The sequence below is a fragment of the Lissotriton vulgaris genome, chromosome 7 (genome assembly GCF_964263255.1).
Source record: "Lissotriton vulgaris chromosome 7, aLisVul1.2, whole genome shotgun sequence".
NCBI lineage: Eukaryota > Metazoa > Chordata > Amphibia > Caudata > Salamandridae > Lissotriton > Lissotriton vulgaris.
Window position 1 is genome coordinate 1,138,029,560 of NC_141695.1, and position 18,988 is coordinate 1,138,048,547.

The 18,988-nt window shown below is 45.7% G+C and overlaps 1 protein-coding gene across 1 annotated transcript in view; it reads left to right on the top strand.

The window, feature by feature from the left end:
• Nucleotides 1-2,216: 2,216 nt before the first annotated feature.
• STC2 (stanniocalcin 2) overlaps nt 2,217-18,988 on the top strand; it is a 72,579-nt gene continuing 55,807 nt past the window's right edge. The window contains exon 1 of the mRNA XM_086931575.1: nt 2,217-2,459. Within this exon, the coding sequence (XP_086787701.1) occupies nt 2,297-2,459 (163 nt within the window). The 5' untranslated portion in view covers nt 2,217-2,296. The remainder of the gene's footprint in view (nt 2,460-18,988) is intronic.

An 18,988-nucleotide genomic window follows, 5' to 3' on the forward strand; every position in this document is an offset into this window, starting at 1 on the left:
GTAAGGGAAGGGAACTCCTTTCAAAAGAGTCATTTTCTCTCTGTATTTCCCTTCTCTTTTTGAAACTCGGGAGCAGCAACACTGTAATGGTGTCACCAGGGCTTTAAGTGGAAGCTTTTTCAATATTATATACAAGTCATAGTTGCTGCTTATTTATCTTATGCAACTAACAGCCACTGACAAAGTCAACAGTCTTGACTTGTTCTATGTATGATGTTACTTGTTGTTGTTGTATCATATATCTGGATCAAAACACAAGTCGGACAGCACACTATGCTAAGCACAGATTTTTAGCTTACGTGTTTTAAGCCACGCCCTTAATTACATTGGCCACGCCCCTTTGAGAGACCCCCCACCAGTTTTTTCATCCCAATTAAAGCCCTGGGTGTGACATCTACATCACTGGTTGGACTACGGAATGACTCCGACAAGAAAGGTCCATTAATAGAACCAATCTAACTCTAATGCCCTCTGTAGGCTGTCACGCCCTGCTTTCAGGAAGTAGGCTTGGGGAAACGGAATGACTTCGGGACACGAGGGACCTCTCACAGGTCCTTAGGTCTGTGTCAGGGTCAGACATGTTAGCCTACAGGGAACAGATGCGATTGCAGGTAATGACGGGGTGTCTGGAAGGCGAATAGGGCGGTGGTGGTGTAGACTCTCACCTTACAGGTAGGACTATCACATATGGAAGGACGTAGTGACTTTGCAGTGCTTCAGAACAGGGTGGGTCAGGGTCTTCAGGGCAATGGAGAGTTTATGCAAGACGCTGGAAGCCTAAGGCAGGCCGGTAGAGCTGGGGCAGAGACAGGCATATCTAGTTTTTATATGAAATGCAGAAATGACACGTCAAATATAGAGCATCAGATAATGTTGTGTTATGTTTTGTTGAATATATGTATAGCAATGCATTCCATCCTAAGGTCGCCTCAACTCAGAGCGCTTTGGGAGACAGGAGAGGTAGAAAAGAAGGCCAGAAAGAGCACAATGGAGAGAAGGGGGCACGTGGAGGGATCATGGATCATTGTGAGTGGAGTGGACTTGGCATAGTGCCAGGATCTCACCGGAGGGAGCACGAGTGCCCTGGCAGCCCTGAGGCATCTGACCAGCTGGAGTGAGCGAGGAGCACCTGGGATAGGCGGGCTGGAACGGCAGAAAGGAGCATGGTCATTATAATGAGGATGTTAATGAAAGATGCTGATATGACACTATGAACTAATACTTAAATGCTGCATACATGATGCATCTATTGTTAGAACAGGTCCTAGCAATGTGTACAATAACAATATGAATACTTAGAAAAACTGTTATTATTGTTATTAATTCAATTACATATGTAGGCAATAAGAATATGAACAATAATAAAGATGTCGTCTTTTTACTCTGACTTGTGTTGCATCGCCTATTTTGTATCTGGTAAAACAACAACGGCACTGAGATCCTGTCGTGAATGGTTACAAAGCCCATGTTGTCACACGAGCCCGCAAATTAAGACTGAAACAAAACGCTAGAAGAGATACATATCGAGGACGAAGCTGAGAGAGCATTACCTATGCCATACCTCGCGGATCCTTGCTGGGCTGGCTCAGTCATTTATCATTTGGGGGTCGATAGAGCGTCTTTACTGTGCTATGTACGAGGTGGGTGTACGGCCAGAGTGAAATGGCGGGTGAGTGAGTGGTAAGCGTGTGCTAACTGGTGAATGTGGCAAAAATGTCCAAGTTTAGGGTGGGGGAGCAGCATATGTAAAGTTTATTACGGGTACTAAATGTGTGTGGACGTGTGTTGTTTGCGTGAGTGGGTGGGGTGCGACGTGCGTGGTGGCTGTGCTTAGTGGTGTATTTGCATGTCCCTAGTATGTGGAGTTTCGTGTCTTTGTGTGGCGTTTTCCCTCGCTCTGGTGAACTGCCCGTGCGTGGTGAGCACGTGCAGAGGGTGAATCCGTGGTGTGTTATCGGTGTGTGCTTGAGTGCTGAGCGTGTGGCGAGCAAGGGAGATGTGTGCTTGTGGAGTGTGCATGATGGCTTCAGCAGTGAACGTAATTTGTGTTTTGGGAGGCAATGCTGTGAATGGGGAAGGGTGGGCCCCCGTCTCCCCGTGGGGTGTGTGTAGCTCGTCCCCCGTTCTCTGATTGGCCGGTTGAGGGACAGCACCTGCCCGAGTCCCTCATGGGCTGACACCAGAGCTCCTCTCTATTTTAGGCTCTCGCGGCGCCCGTAACTCAGTCCATCTCTGAAGCCCTTCTGAGTGAGCAGCCAGTGTACTCTCCCGCTCCTTCACTCCCGCCTCCACCACCATGCGTGTCCAGGCGCTCTGCACCCTAGCCCCCGTGGCGCTGCTGCTGCTGGCCGACCTGTACATGGTGGATGGCACAGAGGGCACCGACTTGCCCGATACCCCCTTGGAAAGGGAGAAACTGACCATCCAGCAAAAGGGGCGCCTTTCGCTGCAAAACACCGGTGAGTGAGTGAATGAAGAACTTCAGCTTCTGTGTAATGCTCTCTATCGACCCCGGCTGTCTCGAGGCACTAGTTTCTTGGTAAGTCGCCCACGTGCCTCACTGATAGAACTTATACGTATAGAATCGCGCCAACAGCAGCTTGTACCTGTGCACACGCTCTTCCTCTCACGTTTTTTCTCTCAGCCTCGTACGTTTTCTAGTTCCTTCGTGCTCTCGTTCTCACCTCTCTTTATCTCTCTGGCTCACTTTCTTTTTAGTTACGAGACGAATTATTCTTTTGATGCAATTTGCTCAGGCTCGTGTTCTTGTTCTTTGTATAGCGCATACCATGCCTCTAGTGCGGCACCACAGCGCTCTCGGGAGCACATTGACTCCAAACGGTCGCAAGGTCTCAATTGGCTGATTCTGTTCGTGAATACGTGCGCTCGGTCGCGTGGACCTTTGCATTAACATTCCTGTGTAAGGTGAAAGTGTCAACATCAGAGAGTTGTGGGTGGGTGTCCTCACTCTCTTAAGCATGTGAGAGGGCTGTTTGCAGGATCATTCCCGTGCAGAAATGTAGTTTGCTGTCTCGGTGGCGAGTGCTGAGTAAAAGCATATATGTGCTGTTTTGGATGCGTGTGCAGTCACTGTTCTGTCTAGAGTGCGTTGTTGGTTGTTGTGTATGTAATATTTCATTCTAGATGTGCGATGTCACTGGTGCTTTAAATGTGCCGGTGCCGGTAGCAGCATTTTTTTTGGGTAGGACGAGTACCTGCACTTCTCAAGAGTGACATAATACCTTTATTTGGAAAGTACCGGCACTTCTGAGAATCAAGCAGGTACTCTGGTGCAGGATACCCGCACTTCTATTTTTCCATTTAAAGTGCTGGATGTCACTACCCACCTATATGGCACGTTGATCCTGTGCTGGATGTTTGTGCACCATTCGTGTTCAGGGTGTCCTACTCAGGGTTTACGTGTGCTGTCCATTCCTAGAATGGGTCTAGGAACGCATGAGTGAAGCAGGAGACCGACCTTGTACAGTGATAAGTAGTGGAGGAGGGCACCCCCTACAGAAGGGAGCCAGGAAGAAGGAAGCGAGTGCCCCTGACAGAAGATAGTGGTTAAACTGTGAGGGCACGTACAGCGCGAGGTGAGGCAGCACCGCCTGTGCTTGAGTACAGAGGATTTAGACACAGTTCCTTGCATATGTTCCTAAACATTTATCTTGGCAGGAGAGGTATGTTTCCGACGCATATTACCATATATTTTTGTTCCAGTTTGTGCACCTGAGCATGTTTCCAAACACACGTTGCCATTAGTGTATTTTGTCATGCTTCCACATGCAGAGGCGTGGCAAGGATGCCATGAAAACACATTTAAATAACCAAGAAAGGTCAATTCTCTGATTTAGTAGTCAAAAAGATGTGTTATTGGGGGTTCTATGGATCCTTCATACTTTTTGTACCCCTGTGTCAGTGCACTTGCTGCACCATTTTTTTTGCAACACCCTGGTTCACACATATTCCTGCGCATGGTTGTGTTCTCATCTAGCATGCATCTATACATGCATTCTGATATCTTTCAACAAATGTATTGGTCATTGCACCACATGTTTGTATACATGCACATACGACGGATTTCCTACATTTCTATAATGTTTCCATGCATGATTTATACATGAACTAAAACATGCTTTCTAATGTGTTCCTGTGTATATATTCATAAATGTTTGCATGAATGTCCCCAAAGTATTCCTGTCATATGTTTATATGCAAATATTTCAGCATATTTCCATACATTTGTTTCTAAACATTGATTTAGGTAAGCTTTCAGATATGTGTATTTTTACGTGTGTTTAGGCATGTGTCCATAATTGTTGGTTCATGGTCCTAGGGCATGAAGCTGGCACATGTTTTATGCATATATTTCTTGACACTTTTTGCCAACATGCATTTCCTCTTTTTTTGCATCAATATGTTCCAATATGTGTATTTAGAAATGCATGCACATATGTATTTATACACTTAGACATGTTTCTACTCTGGTATGTCTAAACATTTTCTCACGTGACAGTGTGCATTTGCTTCCTAAAAATGGTTTAACGTGTGTGTGTGTGTGTGTGTACGTATGCATGTATGTATGTATACATATATACTTACATTCTAAGTAACCCACACTTCTTTGGGTAAAAGGGATTGGGACAAATTACTGTGTTTGGGATTGTGCAGTGCATGCTTGTGTTTCTGTGCTGCCTTTTGGCATAATCAGTAGCTGTGGTGGGGGGCCAGGATAAACAGAGCTTGAGTACGGGCCCCATCTGCCCCCCCCCCCCCCCTCCTCCAGCCCACGCCCTATGTCTACAGTACAGACGCCCAGGCACGTATTTAGGCATGTACCTAAGTAAGTATTGAGGAGTAAGATGTCCACACCTGTTAGGCATGACTCTGGACACAGGCTTAAAGCATGATTCTACCTTGGTATCCAGATAAGTTGCCTGCACGCGGAATCCAGTGTAAAACAAACAGCTCACTGACTGTTTCTGCGCTGCCAAGTGCTGCATCCTCTCCAGCCTCCGTACATGTAAAGGATTATGCCACACACGGAGCTTGGTATTACACATCTTTATTCCTCAGTGTGTAAACACTAACTGAGCATTCTACTTCATGAATTCTATCAACCACACCCAAACACTTACGTCACTTTTCTACTAATAGAGTCCCATCATCTATAACTCACAAGACAATACACTAAACACCACACATAAGGGGTTAAGGTAACAACATTTTAGCGCCAGTGTTTGCAACACTGCAATAAAATGATAATATTACACATTTAGTAGCTTCTATGGTCCACGAGGCGCAGCAGGCTCCTCTGTGTAGTACAAAGAAAGCAACCAGGACGTTATATGCTGCTAACCGAGGCAATTTAGCCACTATCAACCAGGTCAGAAGAGGCCACTCATTGTTATGGTGTGCGGGTGTGTGGCGGCATGGGCCCCGGGCAATACTTAATTTGTAAGGAGACCAATGGAGATTGCACCTCCCTTTGATCTAATATTGACAATTTAGACTTTTTATACATTAAAAATTAATAATACCTGCCACCCAAGCTATTTTTGTAGCTTTGGGTGGCAGGTATTAGTTATTTGTAATGTATATAGAATTATTAAAACAACTGTTGTTGTGTTCATCACAAAATTGTAAAACAGCACCACCATGCGGCTGGCTGTCATAAGTCCCAGGGTTGACAATCAAGTGCCAAGCACTGGAAACCACTGGCTCAAATTAAGCACTGGCCTCGGTTATGTTGTTCACTTTGCAGTTACCTTTTAAACTTTCACAGTGAAGGTGTGGTCTCCAGGCCTAGCTAAGCTTTCTCACTTGATCTGGTTTCACATAAAAATATGAGCGTAACAAGCTCTGGGGCCAATACTCACCTTCCGGTGCCTTTTCTTCACCTGTTGAAGCCCCAGAACAGTTCAGTCCATGTACAGTCTGGACAGCAGCACAGTTTAAGCGCTGCACCAGCCTCAATATATTATCACAGAAAAGATAGAAGTCCTCGTCCTATGAACTAGACCCTCAGCATGGGACAACACCTGGTGGCTGGCGGCCCTCGGAAGTCCACTTACCCCCTCAGACCATACCAAAAACCTCGGCATCGTGTACGACTCATATCTCACCATGAACCGACAGGTCAACGCCGTCACATCCAGCTCCTTCACCACCCTCCGCATCCTCCGCAAGATCTTCAAATGGATCTCGCTGAATCAAGGAAAACAATCCCCCACGCACTAATCACCAGCACACTGGACTACAGAAACAGACTCTACGCCGGCATCAACATGTCCCTACTCCCCAAACTCCAGACAATACAGAACACCGCCGTTAGACTCCTCCGCGCCATCCCCCGGCACAAACACATCATCCAACACCTACAAAGTCTCCACTGGCTCCCCGTGGAGAAAAGATTCACCTTCAAGATCCTCACTCACACATATAAATGCCTCCACAACAACGGACCCAAATACCTCAACGACAGAATCAACTTCCACGTACCCAATAGAAATCTCTGATCCTCTAACCTCGCACTGGCCGAAACCCCACACATCCACAGAACCAGAGAAGGTGGGAGATCTTTCTCTCGCATCGCAGCCAAGACCTGGAATGAGCTACCAGCAGACATCAGACGCGCCCCCTCCCTGAACACCTTCAGGAAGACCCTCAAGACCTGGCCCTTTGGCTAAACAGATCTGCGGACCAACCCCCCTCCCTCCCCCCACCGCCTTGAGACCCTCACGGGCGAGTAGTGTGCTTACAATTCCCCTGATTGATCAGAGCCCACGCCCGTCAAGCACAGACAAAGGCAACGTCTCTGATGAAAGCAGCATTGAGATAAGCAGCACGAGAGCTGCACTATTAAAGAGCACTATCCAATGCCAGTCCTGGCATGCTTCCGCCTGTACCAACAGACACAGAAGTGTGAGCCAGCTGCAGAGGTTGAGTGTGTGACTGAGGCAGTTCCTACTGATGAGATAACCTAGGCTGTGCATCTTGTCACATGAACACCTGTTTACAGAGTTTAGTCTCTTTTGCACCTAACCATCTAGAGTAAATCATTGTTTTTTTTAATTGGTCAAAGGTGACTGGTGCACTTTAATTCATCATCATTGATCTCGAACCCTTCGTCTGTTTCTAAGTGTTTCATCTTAAAGTTTAGCCAAGGTTTTTGTTGTATAGTGGAACCAAAAGAAGGAAAGGGAAACGGGACATAATGGGATGAGACAGACAAAAGGAGATGGAGAGGATAAGACAGACATGAAAAGAAGAAGGAAGAGAGCAGAGATGAGCAAAAAGGAGAGGTGTAGATTGGGAGCAGAGAGACAGAAGCAGAAGATACATGGGGACAAGATAAGAGGGAAGATGGGGATGAAAGAGAATGAGAGGAGGAAGAGTAGACATAGAGCCTGAACAGTTAAATGTATAGGAGGAAGACACATAGCTAGAAAGATAATAATAATTGGCAAAGGGTGAAGAGGAGAGAAAGCTGTTGCCAGGAGCCTTCTGATCTGTAATATTAGAATCGTGGATAGTTCGTGTTCGTTTCCTACCAGTCTAGGGGGCTGAATTATAAGTGGGTAATTATTGAGAATCTTCAAGTTTATCGATATGCTAAATCTGGAACAAAAATCACTGAAGTTTCCTGCAACATAGGAAATTCCAGTGGTGTAGTTCTCCAGGGTTAGCATTTCCTGCAGAAATAGGATAGTTTTCGGGTTACATCCGACTTCTAAATCATGACCTAGGATTGTCCACCAACAGTAGCTAACTAAGTGCCCCAGCTGCAATACTAACTTCTGAATATTTAGTTGTTTCAAGTTATTTACATCACCCAAAAGAGATTCTTTTTAGGTCTTGCCTAGCGACGCAGCGCATGTGCTGCTTGCCTTGGCGTGATCTATTGTAGTCAGTATTTCATCGGAAGGGGGACAGGAGATATGCACGCGCCCGGACTGGCAATGAGCAAGCGTGCGGCCCGTTGCGGCACAACCCGTGCATGGTGCGCTTTAACTTTCCCTCCCTCCCTGTCATGTGCACAGCGAAAGGGCAGAATTTAATTTCACTTTGTCACATTCAATGACAAAGCTGACTTCCTGACGAAATAAAATTGAAAAGTGACTCACTCCAGGCTACCGGCAACAGCAGAGAGGGCTCATACTGTGTCTGTGCAAGTTTGAGGACAGGTTGGACCTGGAAGCAGGCTGGCGGCGTCATGTAACACAACAGCGCGCGCTGCGTTTGTAAACATACATTGGCTTGACTGTTGAGTTTCCGTCGTGCATGTTGTCTATTCTTGAAAAGAAAGAGACGGAGAAGAGAACCCTTTGGAAGTGAGTCCAACTCCACATTGTTTTAGTTTTGATTGAACCAACGTGTTAGGATTTCCTCAAAAGCACCACCACCCTACGTTGCATTGTGACAAAAAGTTAGCGGCCATAAGCTCCCATTTATTTTTTTGCAGTTTTATATAGTGCAAAAGCGACCCGAAGGCACTGGAGCGCTTTACATGAGCACCAGTTACATCACGCATGGACAAGTTAATTTTTTGAAGGCACAGGGAGAATAAGTGATCTGCCCAGAATCAAAGGATGTTGGGCCGACTCCGAGATTCGAAGCTGCTCAACATCTTGTCAGTTCGGACTTCTTTAGCCAATATCGGATTCCTAGTCAACTGCTCATTTGTAGCATGCGGGGACTTACAGACCCATACAAAACACTGGGAACCTAAATGACAAAATAATCGCCACCTAAACCCCAGATCTGCACTGGTGGAAGGTGTGATGTCACCTGGCAGCACTTTCCTAATTTCTAGACGTGTCTTCCCACCGCAGGGACCCCGCTTGGAGCGCAGATTACCTGCCCTTAGCAGGAGACCCCTGTTTACACTCCACTGCTGCCTCGTGCAGGTCTCCTCACAGTCTTTCCCTACTGTTTACTCCTTCACAGTCTTTTTTAGGATCTCCCTGACCCCGGGACTGTTCCCTCTCTCAGGTCAAGTGTCTTCGGACCTCCACCACAGGGTGTAGCTCTCCTCCGCTCATGGCCCTCTTCCATCAGATGCCAATCCGGATTTAACACTTCCCCCCAAGTACAAATGGGTTTATTCTGTCGTGGTATTCGAGGTATAACCCTCCATTTCTATCCCATAAACATCGCGTCTTCATATAGGGCTTCCTCTGGACTGCCTGTCTCCTTACCTTTCAGCCCTACGAACCCCCACTCCAGCCCCCGCCCCCAAGTACTAGTGGGTACACTTTCTTACCCTGTAAATGGCAAGCAATAGCGTAGCAGCTGCGCTGGTAGGACAACTTTAAACAATAAATGACAAAGCTAAGAGGTTTGGCCTTGGCAAGTGTACAGTATTGTTTTTTTATTTTAATTTTTGCAAACATATGCAGTATACAATAAATAATAAAAACACTGGAAAACATTGGAAAAGTCAAAAGGAGTCCCGAAGCAGCCCAAACACACCAGCCTAGCACTGAAGTGCACTGCTTTCCATGTCTGTGGACGTGATGAGGAACAACGCATTAAATATATTTTCTCAACCGAAGACAAACATCTCTCAGAGATGTTCAATTATAATGGCCACGTTCTTCCTTGTTTGGGACTCGTCACAGTATACATGCGAGACCTATTGCGTTGCAAATGCTTGTTTGCTTTTCTCATTACCAGAACATAACTCTTTTGGTGTACTGAATGTGTCACTCACAATGTCACACATAAATAAGCCTTGAAATGTCACACCTAGTGCACTGAAAGCCTGAAAATGTCACAAATATATAACTAGCTATGCTGTTTTATCAACAACCCTTTCTAGGCCGCTGCTCTGCAGCTAATAATAGCCGACCATGTTCTCCTGGGCTGGAAGATTTATTGCACATTTGTTTCAAAAACTGCAGACGGGAACCTCTGGAGCAACGTTTTGAGCCAATGGAGTTTTAATTCCAAAATCGACTGTGCCTGGGAGAAAAAAAGAAAGGTTTTGGAAAAGTAAATAAATCATGTGACATCTGCACGTTATATGTTTTGTTTTCTTTTAAATCCCTTGTTTTCGGATAGTGCAAGCAGCCTATGCGAAATATTTCATCATTCCTCGCGCACGCGCAGTGATGCATAGTACATGCAGTCCCTTCTCGCTCTTGGTACCCTCCCACGTGAGTGGTGGTAGGTTCAGGGCTTTAAGGGGGGGGGGAGTCTGTGGGGGTCTGAGCACCCCCAGTTTTTTGGGGGGGTTATCTAGAGGGCTCTATTTTCAGGCCTCAAAAGTCAAAGGTAGGGTGACCAGACGTCCCGGTTTTTGTTGGTGTTTCGGGTGAGCATGCCCATGCACTGTATAAGCCGTTACGTCATTGTAGCAGTTGCCTTCTTGTGATGAATGCATTCTATATGGTGAAACAGATGAAACAGATATCCAGAAACTGTTTTCAGAGTTTCAGCAGCCAGCAAGAGATACTAACCAAGCTTTTAGACTTTTCAAAGATTTTGGAGGAAAGAAAACCCCTGAAGTATAACAAAAGTTAGTAGTTTGCATGGACACCCTGCCAGGAAGTAATGCGGATTGCGAGAGAGGTTTCAGCGCAATGAACATAATTGCTTGTCCAACAAGGGCCTCTCTTCTTGTAGAGACCATTTCTTCATGCTTATTGGGTAAAATTCAATTGTCCGCCATTTGAAACGTTTGACGCAAAGTTGTATGTAAAGAGTTGGCTGGCAAAAGGTAGAAGGTCTTCTGAAGAAAATTGTTGTGAGAAACCCCAGCAAAATAGACACAGTGAATATCTTCAAGGGTTTTGGGAAATCCTGCAATAGATTTCTAAGTAATGTAAATATATTTCCATGTTTTTGGAAGTGTTTGGTATTTTATGGCTTATACTTATAAATATACCTTTTTGCCTAATTCATTATCCTTTGCTGGATGTGACTTAATGATTTTCTTAAGCACACAATGATGGTTATCTTGATTTAGACCACGCCCCTACTCAGATAGGCCACACCCCTTTAAGAAATTTGCCACGCCCCGTTTAGAGCACCCCCAGTTTCTTTTACCACTTAAAGCCCTGGGTAGGGTGATGGACTGTGCTTCTCTGGGCAGTGTTTTAATGGTGGTCAAAGTGCAGCATGGACACAAGGCTTTCTTGGAGGGGTGGAGCTTGTGACCTGAGCTTCTCCAGGCTCTCCGGCGTCAGTGATTCTCGCAGACGAAGTCTTTGCAAACACGTGGAGAGTAACAGGCTGCTTCTCTCGCATTACTGGATAAGCAGGGGAACAGCATTGACAAGGGCTCAGCAGTAGGGAAGGGGCTGATTTGGAAGTGAGAAGATGTCAAATGGCAGTCGTTTCATCCATACTTCTTCATGCAATAACCATACGCCATTCCATGGTGAAGCGTAAAAGGCCACTTTAATAGAACAGGTTTTGCAGCAATATAGTAGCTTCAGTTTAACTTCAACATGAACGTCAACTTCTTCAAAGCATCAACAACCTCCCTCTTTGCCCCCATTGACCCTTCTTCTGCCGGGTGGGTGGGTGACAACAGGGTCGGATTGGGATCACAATTTGGCCTGGGCACTGACGAAAAAAGTGGCCCACATTTGCGGGGCGTGGCTCACATTCAAAGGCGTGCCCTTTCATGAAACACACAAGGAATGTAAGTGTTAGGATATCCTTCTTGGGAAGGACACACGGCCAAGGTGACAATGTCCTACATGCTGAGCTACTGAAAAACGGCGAGGCGCCTTTCTATAAAAAAATTATTCCGCAGCCCTCCAGCGCAGGAGCACCTGAAAAGCAGCGAGACCCCATACTATTACAAAACTATTCCCCAGCCCTCCAGCGCAGGAGCACCTGGCCCCAGCCATTTGTAAATTACTCTGCCCTCCCCAGCCCTTCAGTGCTTCAGGGCAATGGCATGACAGGAGAGGGTATAAAGCAAAAAACACAGCTGCTGGGCCATCCATGGGAGTGGGGGGAAGCTAAGATGGTGTGAAGTCCCAACATCACCTGGCCTCCATAGCGAGACCCATTCTTTCTCACCCACTATGTCCTGAATTAGAAGGGATGTGGATGAGGTGTTAATGCAAACACTGTTTCTGGATTGGTGGGCCCCAGGGGGGTCGAGGTGAAAATGGCTCAAAGGCCCGAACAACACCTGGCCACCAGGGAGGCCAATTCTGGCACACCATCACTCCACCCCCAGCCCACCATCAGCATGATTGCTTGGCAGGGCAGGGGGTCAAGGAGAGGCCACAGCAGATTGCTGAACAGCCGCCCATCAACGCTGCTTTCCTCTCCCTGTCAGTGCTCTCTGTGGACTGGAAAGGGGGGGGCGGCCTGCACGAGTGCCCGCAGAGCCAATCCACCCCTGGATGACAACCTTATCTATCCTAGTATGCCTAAAGCTGAAGGAGTCGTCCAAAGAGGCTGACCCTTCACCCCCTCGCCTACCTAACCTCCCCCTAGAGCCCCCCCTACCCAATCTATCCCTTGTTTCTGCGCTCCACTTCACGAAGCAGCCCGGGGGAGGCCAGCTCTGCCTGCCGCTCCATCTAGGCCCTTCATTCACTAGCACCATTGCTGACGGAGTTTTGGGAGAGGAGAAGAGAGAGTGCATAGGGCGGCAGTCTTCTTCCAGGCAACCTTTTTGCGAGGTTGTGTATTTTTTGTTTTTGTTGTAATTATGTATAGCGCAAACTCAACCCAAAAGTACTATCAGACGCTTTACCTGAGCTCCATTTACATTACACAAGGTCAGATACATTTTACCTCTCTCCACTAGGAAAAGGGTGGAGGGAGGTGGCAGGGAGCTTCTTCTCACGACCACCACTAGAGGCCGACTAGGTGGGAGGTGTGGGAGAGGGTGGAGAGAAAGACTGCTTTTCCTACAAAGTTCTTCTTGTCACAGGATTAAATCAAAGGGGGCCGGGGGTGTTCTCTAACACTGATGAGCACCAACTACTGAGCTCTGCTGGGTGGAGAGAGCGTCGGGTGTAGAAATGCTGCTGTGTCTCCTACACTGACCCTTGCCGCTACAGGCTGACATTAGGTGAGTGCGAAGCTGAGCGGCATTGTTGCAAACATATCTCTGGACAGGAGACACGGTGGAAGGATGCTCTAGTGCCAGGTATGCCCCATTTGTTAAAGTCAGGGCAGTCTCCTCTACTCAGCAGCATATGCTGACTTATCCCTGGAAATATTTATTTGTCCCCAAATCTACTTACGTTTTGCTCAGCCACCCAAGCAACTCAAAATAAAGTGTATGTTTATGTAGTAAATAGCATTTTACCTGTTAGAGTCTCTCATAGTCTTTCTTTACTTTTACCTGTATGACTATGCAGAGAAACATTCTATGTTCTTATTATATGATCTCATCCAGCTGTGGTCCAGCACGGTCAGTTGGTGCCTGGTCAGCTGATGAGTTACACGCCTTTTATCTGTACTGCATTAAAAGAAGATTTCTACCTTAAAAGGACCCTGGAGTGTCTGCATTTCATTTACAACAGTTTACTTGAGCCGTAAATGGCCACGTGCACAGCAGTGTTAATGCTTCAATTGTTTACAGGTAACTGCATTACTCCCAAGTCCTTCTCTGGCTTGGATTACTTACGACAGGAGGCCTCCATGCCTTCCCTGCACCCTTCCCCCTCCTCTACCCCTGTTTTATCAAAAAGCCCCTTAGAAGGCAGTGGGAATGGACAGAAAAGGGGTAAGGAATCCAAGTGAGAGAAGGACTCGGAGTAATGCAGTTAACGAAAAGTAATCAAAGCATTACCCATCTGCCCCTCTCACTTGTATTCCTTAAAACATGAGATGTACCCAATCTAAAGAAAGCCAGGACAAATGAGTACATTGCATAACAACACTCTTTACTACCACAAAGAAGACTGTGGTTACTTCATCGCAGACAAACCGTTGACCTAAAAAGATCCTCCACTGTAGGACCTTGAGAGACTCTTCAATGCTTAATAAAGGTACACGGGATTGCCAAAGTGCCCTCACTCCACATTTCAGACAAGAAAGCTCACTGAGACTCAGCTAGAGAAGTTGACAAAACTCAAGTTGTCCTGCTCTGTACCCCCAAAGGAGAAGGAACACCAAACTGAGAATAAGCCAAAGAAATCAGAGAACCCATCCACCTGCTCAAGGTCTGTGTGGCTGGTTTGCGACCCTTCCTTTTAAAAAAAATAAAAAAAATGTATTGAGATGGTTCCGGGTATCAAAGTACATAAAACAACAGGATAAGATCAGACATTGAAATTGATACATACATCTTACATTTGCAACAATAAAAGACCAGGTTAAAAAGGCACAGAGGTCCCACAATACTGAATATAAACAGTTAGATTAATTAAAACCAATAGATCTCTCAATCTTACTTATCTAACTTCTCTCCATTTTCTAAGGGGAGCCCATATCTTTTTGCCAAATTCCTTCGACCTCTTTCCTTTAAAATCATACAGACATTCCTCTATATTATGAGTTCCCAGGAGCCTCGTTATCCACATCTGAAACGTGGGGGCCACAGAGTCTTTCCATCCAGCCGATATTAAAATCCGAAAAACTGACATGGACAGAAAAATAAAAGCTTCGACATCTCGCTCTATCTTTAAGTTACCATCCCTGCCGATCAAAACTGTCGTTGGGGATAGAGTAATCTGTTGCTCTAGCTGCCCCGTTAAAAACCTTTCAATTTCTTTGAGAACTGGAGTAAGACTCTGGCAGTGGTAAAACATGTGGGATAGATCTGCAGGACCTTGATCACACCTAGGACACCTGTCGTTTTCTCCCTTACCCCACTTGAACAGCTTGACAGGCGTGAAGTACAAATTAAAAATAGTCTTATAATGCTGGGCCTTCAGATTTGACGCTCTCAGTATTTTCTTATTCAATACTAAAGCATAATCGATGTCTACATCTGGATCCCCAATTCTTTGAGCCCAAGACGATTCAGTTTTTTCAATGTCATCTCCCAGACCCTGCAAAAGATAGCTATACCCAATTTTGATCTTCTTGCCACCTTTCCTTACATAATCCACAATTTGGTTAATCTCCTGAATTACGATCCTGGGTCTGATTGACTTGACTGTTTTTTCCAATTGTCTATATAATAGTCATTGACTGGCTGGTATACCATATTTTTGCTGAAGTATATCAAACCCCATTAATTCATCATCCATCATGACGTCCCCCAAACATCTAACACTCAGCCCCTTCCATAACCTACTATTGCTATTCTGGCCTAAATGAACGAATGGGTTTGACCTCCAGAGATCTAGTGTGCTATTGATTTTCGGTATCTTCAAGAATCTCATTATCGACTTCCAGGTCCCCAGGCACTAAGCATCACGTTGCTTCTACTCCTTTTGTAATATCTATAGCTGATTTCCCGTGTAAAGAGCCCCAATGCTCTTTCACCTACTAACAGCTCATATATGGTGGGGGTTCTGTACATACCAGTCAACAGACCTATATCTTCATATTTAAATAAGACATTCATCTGCATCATTAAACAAACCCAATGATACAGCCTCAAATTTGGTGCAGACAGTCCCCCTCCCTCCAGAGATGCAGATAGTCGGGCCAGTGACCTACGTATTTTACCATATTGCCACACGAATTGGGAGAAAACAGCTTCCATTTTCTTCAACAGGCCCTCATCAACTAATAAAGGAATAGCGCGGAATAAATACAGTAATTTAGGGAACATTGACATTTTCAGTACATTCACCCTACCAATCAGGGATACATGTAATACATCTATTCTTCTTAGTTCTTTTTCAATTGCCGCAATCAAGGGTACATAATTCTCCTGTATAATTTTATCAACATTCGCATTGATCCTCACCCCAAGATATACTGCAGACTCCACATACCTCTGATCGGCTTTATAAATATTATTTGTACTGATTATTAATGTTTTTTCCTCATTCAGCTTATACCCAGAACAGGTCCCATATGCTTTAGCCAGTTGACTCAATTCCACCATTGCTGTCTGCGGATTAGTGGTAACAATTGCCAGGTCATCTGCATATGCCAATAATTTGGTGGTGTGACCATTTACTATTATTGGGGAAATTTTATCTGAGGCTAAGATTTCCCTGATCAGGGGATCTATATAAAGTGAAAAAAGTATTGGGGAACAAGGGCATCCCTGACGGGTACCTCTCCTAATTACCACCTCCTCCGAACGCACACCCATAGCTGTAATCCTAGCAACCGGATCTGAATACATTGCCTTGATTGCTTTCAGACACTTTTCTCCAAAGCCTCTTCTGACCAGGACATCCCATAAAAATCCCCATACCACACGGTCGAAGGCTTTCTCCGCATCGAGGAGGATCATGGCCATTCCTCCCCCGTGTCGGCCATAGCATCAAATAGCGAGATGGCACGCGAGGTGTGATCGGTGGTACCTCTACCTGGAACAAATACATGCTGCCACGGGGAGACGAGCTGGCCAATGATCCCCCCCAATCTCTTTGCCCACACCTTAGAGTATAATTTGGTGTCAGCATTTATCAGCGATATTGGCCTATAGGAACCCGGGTTCTTCTCTGGTTTCCCCTTTTAGTGAAATACCACTATGTTGGTCTCTTTCCAGGAATCAGGAATCTCCCCAGAGCAGATTATGCCATTAAATAAGTCAAGCAGTAGTGGAGCAATTTCCTCCTCTAAAATCTTATAAACTTCCAGCGGAATCCCATCTGGGCCAGCCGCTTTCCCTGCTGCTAGATCCTTTATTGCATTCCTTATCTCATCCAAGGTTATATCTTTTTCCAGCTCCTCCCTATTTTTCTCGTCTAGGACCGGGCATGCAGGCCCGATCCCCTGACATGAAGCTGACCCCCCCGCCTCCTAATCATATAATTTTTGATAAAATTTCTGGAACACTCCTACTTTCTCTTTCGGGTCTGAATACCCTATCCCATTATCCTCGATTCTGGGAATATTATTTTTATTGTTTTCTTGCCTAATCCGCAGTGCTAGCGCTCTTCCAGCTTGTTCCCCTGTCTCGTAACGCCTTGCTCTTGACGCCTGATACTCTCTGGTTTCCTTTTGTGTAACCACCCTCTGGATATCTCCCTTGATCACAGCCATAGTTCCCCCCGTTTCCCTACCATCATGGCCTAGCCCTATTTCCTCTATATGCCGTTTCTCTGTCATCGGCAACTCCGAAATGAGCTTCTCTACTATATTTCTATCCTCCTTCCTTAACCTGGCAGAACAGCTTATCGTTTCCCCCCTTAAAGAGGCCTTGAAGGCTTCCCACAACCCATTACGGGATGAACTATATCTGTTGACGTCAAAGAACTCTTTCGCCCATTGTTTGAGATGTTTTACAAACCTATCATCATTTAACAATTTCCTTTCGAATGTCCACCTTGTTGCTTTCCTCAATATATTGTGCACTTTGTATAGTAATATCAGAGTATTATGGTCAGAAACTGTTCTGGGAAGCTTGGCGATATTAACATTACATAGCTCCCCTACCGAGACAAAAAAGTAGTCCAACTTAGAGTATTTCTGGCAAGGGTGCGAGAAATAAGTAAAACCTGGATCAGCGGGCTCTTTTTCCCCCCAGACATCCGCTAACCCATGCGACTGCAGCAAGGAGCCTAATGCCCGAAATACCTTGGGTTTACGTCCCGTATATTTAACTCCCTGCCTCCAATCACCCGAGATATTCATATCTCCACAGAAAACAATGGAGGTCTCCCAATCTGCCAGCTCCTCTTCCAAAACATCAAATACTGCTGGATCATCCTCATTCGAGCCATAGACCACACACAATGTAATACCTAGATTCAGTTCTACTAGAACCCATCTGCCAGTCGCATCAGACTTGGTGCGTCTCACCCCCCCCCCCCCCACATTGCATTTTCCCATGATGGCAACCCCCCTTATCATTGAGGATTGCGATGAACACCCTAATAGAGCATAACCATTCATATTCAGTAAATTCCTTTTGGCCCAAGGCAGATGGGTCTCCTGTATGCATAATGTATCTATATTATTAAACTTAGCGAAATAGCTCAATCTCTGCCGTTTCTTCCAGTCATTTAGCCCCCCTACATTAATAGTACAGATCTTAATGTGTGTCATCGTTGGTATTACTGCTGCATCCAATCTGACTGTTCTTATCCATTATTCTGCTACTTACCGACTCCTTACCCATTACCATCTCGATTCTTTTTCCTTTTCTCCCCCCCTCTCCTCCCACCCTTCCCCCCTCCCCTCCCCTACCTTCCCTCCCTTCACCCCCTCTGACCCCTCCAACCCCCTCCCCCCACCCCCTCTTTTCAGAGGCGCTCAGACCTACTGGTCTGTGCACGTGATGGCTCGCAGTTGAGACCGAGGAGATTTCTGATAACTTATAAGAGAACTTATAAGAGACAAAAAAAACAACAAAAAAAAGAAAAAAGCATAACCTAACCTTTTTTTTTTTTTTTTTAAGTTAGAACCCCTACCTGTTGCACCCATGTTCCCACCACCCTACACACCACACCCCACACATCATTCCTGATAACCATTCCCCCCCTTTTTTTAGTTTTTTTGTCCATCAAAAAGTCATCTTTTGTCCTCTTTGACCAGTTTCTTTATTCTAGCTTATCAACACGTTGGGTTTAAACTCATCTTTAACCATTAGATCCCTGGTCACCTCTGCTCTTCAATGTGTTGCTAAACCCTTTGTGCATCCAAATACTCCTTAGCTTTCACCTCGGAAGAGAAGTACAATGTTCTACCACCGTTGATTATTTTTAACTGCGCTGGGTTAATCAGATATGCCTGCATACCCTTGTCCTGAAATGGTTTTATCATCTGCCTTAGTCTCCAGCGCCTCTCCACGGTAACATGGCAGAAATCCAGGCGAACAAAAAAAGTGAAACCATCCACGTCCTTTTTCAGGTCCGGTCTTGCCCTTTCTGATATTACCTGCCTCAGGTTATAGTTACCCAGAAAGATAAGAATTGCTCTGGGCTTA